We start from the raw sequence: 5,091 nt of genomic DNA, 5'->3' as shown, positions 1-5,091 counted from the left end.
TTGACTTTAAAACCAAAAGAATATAGATGCATGAAATAGTCCACACGGGTTTTCATACTTAGAGTAATCATGTGTACTACCATCGCGTATAACTATAAAGTGTATTGCATGCTTTCAAAAACCATATACTGGTGGGTTGCATCAATTAACTTCTAGAATTTAGCTTGTGTTTCGAAACAAAAGCTAAATTCTAGATTTGAGCGTCTAAGGCTGACGAACTCCTACCCACATTACATCATAAGCGACAGCTAGTTGCTTCACTTCTCTCCATTCACGCATTTAAGGCTGAGAAAGTGCAAACAGAAAAGGATCACTCTATGGGCATGCAATTCATAGTTTCATACTGTTGAAGATAAATTTAAGATGCCAAAAAGAGTGTAGGAAAGTTGATGATGAGAGGCAAAACACTTAAAGCAACTTGATCAAATTGAGGTTTCAAGAGGGAGGGAACTCTTCACAAACCATCCATTTTGTATGCATCTGCCCAAATTGTATTTCAACTGCTAAAAACATCAGCACTTATAGCAGATCTTTCAGAAAAATGACCAGGTGTAAACAGGGAACAAGACACACACAATTTAACATACGAATAGTTAGGTGGCTATGATTAATAACTACAACTGCAAAAAAAAAAACAGACTAGAATATAGGCAGTAGTCCAGTTACTCCAGTATAGTCATGTCTCAAACAGTAGAATAGAATGTTAAGGAAAAGAAGGAAATAAGAATACACGTCTCTAAGGTACTTGGAGTTTGAGCAAAGATCTTGGCAAGTTATTCAAAAGGTACTCTATTAAATTACAGACTTCACTAGCTCTAAATATAACTCTCCCCTCAACAAATTAAAGGTTTGTAGTGTGAAATCAAGTCATTGTGTAGTGTTCATCCTTACTATACAATCAAGAAGAGCGTGAATATGTAAAATTGAAATTCAAAGAACAATGATCAGTACCAAAATAACTGAGCAGCAACTGAGCATACAGCTTCTCAAGTAAACTTTTTCTTCAATTCCTCACAATACATTATCAACATTGCAAACAAAAACTAGAAAACAAAGTATAGTCATGTATAATAGAATGATAATGCACTGGCGGCAAACTTGAACAGCTGATCCACAAAAGCAGTAGCAATTTTTAAGTCATGGGAGAATCTGATACCTGTGGTTGACAAAGAGGGTGAGCTGAAATTCTTTCAAAGCTCAAATTCTTCTTCCCTGAGCGCGAGCTCTGCCGCCTCTTCTTCCTCCTCGTCGAGCACGAAATACTCATTCTTCTCCACCGGTTGAAACATGTAGAACATGACAACATAAAAGGCAAGACTAGCAGCCTCCTCGGCGAAATTACTGACCCACCGGTACTTATAAGCCGTGATAGTTTTGAGGGCAAAGACAATAATGCGAGTGAAATACAAGTAGCCAATGACAACAATATAGAATTGCCTGAAGAGGGTTAACTTGGCCAAGTTCCTAGCAGCTTTGCCATCAGTCTTGGAAGTTTCCCTGAGGGACCTAATGGACCAAACAATGGGGAAGATGATAGCACAGCAACAAATGACATCAACCAGAAGGAAAACCTGGTTCCAGGTGACCCAATCCTTGATGAAGGGTCCAGTCTCGCCAATGACGACGGAGGCGAGATTGGCGAGAACCTGCAGGGGGATGACAACCATGAGGACCTTCTTCTCCTTCTCCTGAAGGAATGGCTTGAGGAAGGACCAGCCGGTGCCGATGAGGACAATGACGGTGAAGAGAAGCACGACGCGGATGAGCTGGAAGATGTAGAAGAGGACGTCCCAGCCGTGAGGGGTGCCGGTGACTTTCACATAGTGCTTGTCCTCCGCGGCGCAGATGAGATTGAGTGCCTTCATGAGGAGGAGCGCGGCCATGAGGAGGTGGATGCGGTGGAAGGAGCGGCGGTTGGTGTAGCAGATGTAGACCCAGATAGCGAAGAAGGCGAGGTAGGCGAGGGAGAACACGGAGAAGAGTGTAGGCAGGCGGGTTACCCCGGCGGAGAGGTAGTCGCGGGAGCCGTCATTGTCGAGGTTGTAAAGCTCGGTGCGGACGGCCATGGAGACGGAGGTGTCCGGAGCGCAATTGGCGAAGAAGAGGCTGAACTCGTTGGGGAAGGTGACGGGGTAGGAGCGGTTGAACGACGCCGATGGCGGCGGCGAGAGGTCGCGGAAGGTGAAGAGGTGGGTGATGTAGTGTGAATCGAGGACGCAGAAGGAAGGGTTTTGCTGGATCTCAATCGCGACTTGGATGAGCGACTCCTCGCTGAGGAGGAAGAACCCTAGGCGGGAGGGGTCGGGTTGGGAGGCGGAGGCGGAGGCCGCCACCGAGACCTCCGAGACGGCGATGGAGACGTGGCCGGTGTGTGTGAATCCGAATTGCTCGAAGAGGATCATGGGGCGGGTGTCGGAGGTTATGGTGAGGGACTTGATCTCCGCCGTGGAGGGGGTGGCGAGGAAGAGGAGGAGGAGGAGGAAGACGGCGGCGGCGGATGCCGTTTTGGCCATCGTCGACGGTGGAAGGATTTCGAAGTGAATCAGGGATCTGTAGAAGACGATACAAAGATGATTGCGATTTTGAAGAATTTGGAATTTTAAAACGACGTCGTAGCTCGTGAGTTGTGATCTCTAGCTCTAGGCGGAGTTATATACAAATGAAGCGAAAATAATTAGGAGAACGGCATTGCTTTTTCCATTTTTTTACTTTTAATTTTGGCTTAGTTGCGCGATTGTGCGAATGCGATTAGGGTTCGTCTTTTTTAAAGCGAGTGATTATGGACTTGGAAATTCTTTTAACGTGTGGAAATTGTGTTTGTTTGTCATTTTTTGTCCGTTTCTAAATGGAAGTTGATGAAGTAGCATCTGTAATAATATTTTCTCATTTTTTTGCTACGTGTTATGCTCTGTCATTGTCTTTTCAGAGCTTTCTTCTATTATGTTGTCTTTGTTTGCTGAAAGTACTGGCGGTGGCGTTCATGACCGTCTCTCTTACCGCAACTGCCATCGTCATCAACTTCCTCTTGGTCCCACCACGCTTTCGCATGACACACCTTCAAGTTCCATGCTTTACTCTCCTCGGTGATTCCTTTTTCCTAGGTATTGGGTTCGTCACTAATCTTTACTAACCACTTTAAAAAGTCATTGGAAGGTTTTTACCGTCGGTGATTCGTCGATCAATATTTTATATTACTTACCGAAAGTGGTCGATAATAATTTTTTTATATTTTCATACAATTCTAATTTTGTAATTGAATATATAATTTTCATGATTCTTCTAAAAATATAAATTTAAGAAATAAATATCAATTACCAATCTTAGTGTAAACTATGAATAGTATAATCAATCTCAAATGTAAGGTAAGGAGGCTCACACTACAACACAACTAAATAAGAAATAAAAATAGTGCACTCAATAAATAAATAACAAAAATAAAATAAAAATGAGTAAGAAACTAACCTGAAAGCTCAAAATAAGTAACAATTACAATTTTTGGTTTGGACGAGAGTGCAAAGGTGCTGCGGGTAAGGTACCTAGTTTTACAGGTGGTTGTTTTCTACAACGTGATCATCAGCTGTAACACATTGAATCGCCTATGCACGGTGATCTCCACAGCTCACCTGGCGGTCAAGTACCCGCTGAATAGCGGAAAAATAGGAAGGTTCACAATCGACAAGAGGCGGGCTAGGGAATGCTACAATAACTGTTTGAGCTTGTATGGGAAGAAAGGCGTTGTCGGGCATAGATGTTACGAGGTCGAGGTTTGGCAGGATCTCCCTAACTCGAGAAGGACAAGAAAAGATGGTCAGTTCACTAATTCCGCAGTGGAGGAACGCTGGGCAAGCCTAATTGCAGAGTTTGAGGAACAACAGCTTAGCCGGGGAGTTTTGGCGATTGGGCACAAACTCACCGGGGAGCAAGAGGTGCGCTTGGAAAGGTTGTTAAGCAGCAACATGGATCTCTTCGAATGGAGTGAAAGGATCCAACGAAGTGGGGAATTCCCAGGGTGAAGCCGCCAGTACCTCAAGAGAAATGCCAAAAAGGCCAAGGAAAGGGCAAGGCATTAAAGTAGGGGGCGGTCAAGACCGTAAAGGAGAAAAGGAGGTTCAAAGCACCCAAGGCGGGTTGGCGGCAGAAAAATGGGTTTAAATGGGGCAGCAGAAACACGTCAAAACGAGGAAGATTGTCTTCCAAGAGCGATGAATGGAAGGCGAGCACTTCAGGAGTGAAGGATGTGAATCTGGGGGAGTTGTTGTAGCTGGAGGCACAGGGTGGCGACATCAGGACATGGCGAGCTGGGAGCTTTGAAGGGTAAGGACGAAAAATAAAGACACACTCTTTTTCTCTATCTCGGGAGTTTTTTAACGAGGCGTCCATAAAATGTAAAAATACAAAAACTTGTATTTGCAAATCATGTGTGATTTAAGCCTCGGTTGAAATACACCAAGCAAAAGTTCTAGTTAAACCCTCACACATTTAAAGTCGTTAAACGTAATTCAGTCAAAACTATAACGCGTGAGATAATAGCGCAGGAAATAAAACTAGAAAATGCACTAAGGGAGCACCAAGGTTACAAAGCAGCAAGGAAGAAAGCTAAACTACATTAATTATTGTTGTTGTCATCGCCAGGAGCACCGAATTTCGGAGCAAACCATGGCGGATCATCCGGCCCGACTAGCCCAGCGTCGGTAATTTCCTTTAGCATCCCCATCGGGCTAAATTCGTTATTGGGGAATAGTTGTTGGGCTTGATCTTTGGCAAAGTCAAACCCTTTTTCGCGCTGCTCAAAGGCGGCATCCACGACAGCCGCCCTCGCCTGAGCAGCCTTCCTTTTTTCCTCGGCGAGCTCTTTCTCGTTCGCCCTAAGCCTATCCTTCAGGGAGTCAAATTCCTCATTCTTGGCGGCCAGGGCAGCGTCCTTGGCGGCAAGGTACTGCGCCGCCTGTTCCTCCTTCTCCTTCAAAATCGTCTCGAGCTCAATGATTTGTTGGCCTCGATCGGCCAATTTGATCTTGACGTCGCCGATCTCGGTTCCCATCCGGTTCTGCTTCTTCTCAAGGTTGGATTTCTCCTTCGCCATGGCCGTCA

At 44.8% G+C, this 5,091-nt stretch overlaps 1 protein-coding gene across 1 annotated transcript; it reads right to left on the bottom strand.

Moving 5' to 3' along the window:
* LOC130717204 (protein CANDIDATE G-PROTEIN COUPLED RECEPTOR 7-like) lies at positions 1–2,731 on the bottom strand. Its single transcript, XM_057567341.1, has 2 exons — positions 1,157–2,731; positions 1–285 (listed from the first exon to the last, which is right to left on the bottom strand). The coding sequence occupies exon 1, from the start codon at positions 2,511–2,513 to the stop codon at positions 1,191–1,193; it is 1,323 nt and encodes a 440-aa protein (XP_057423324.1). The 5' UTR covers positions 2,514–2,731; the 3' UTR covers positions 1–285; positions 1,157–1,190.
* Between the last annotated feature and the right edge of the window lie 2,360 nt (positions 2,732–5,091).

This window comes from Lotus japonicus, chromosome 5 (genome assembly GCF_012489685.1).
Source record: "Lotus japonicus ecotype B-129 chromosome 5, LjGifu_v1.2".
Lineage (NCBI taxonomy): Eukaryota > Viridiplantae > Streptophyta > Magnoliopsida > Fabales > Fabaceae > Lotus > Lotus japonicus.
The sequence above is the reverse complement of the archived record's forward strand: the minus strand, read 5'-3'. Positions and strand labels throughout refer to the sequence as shown.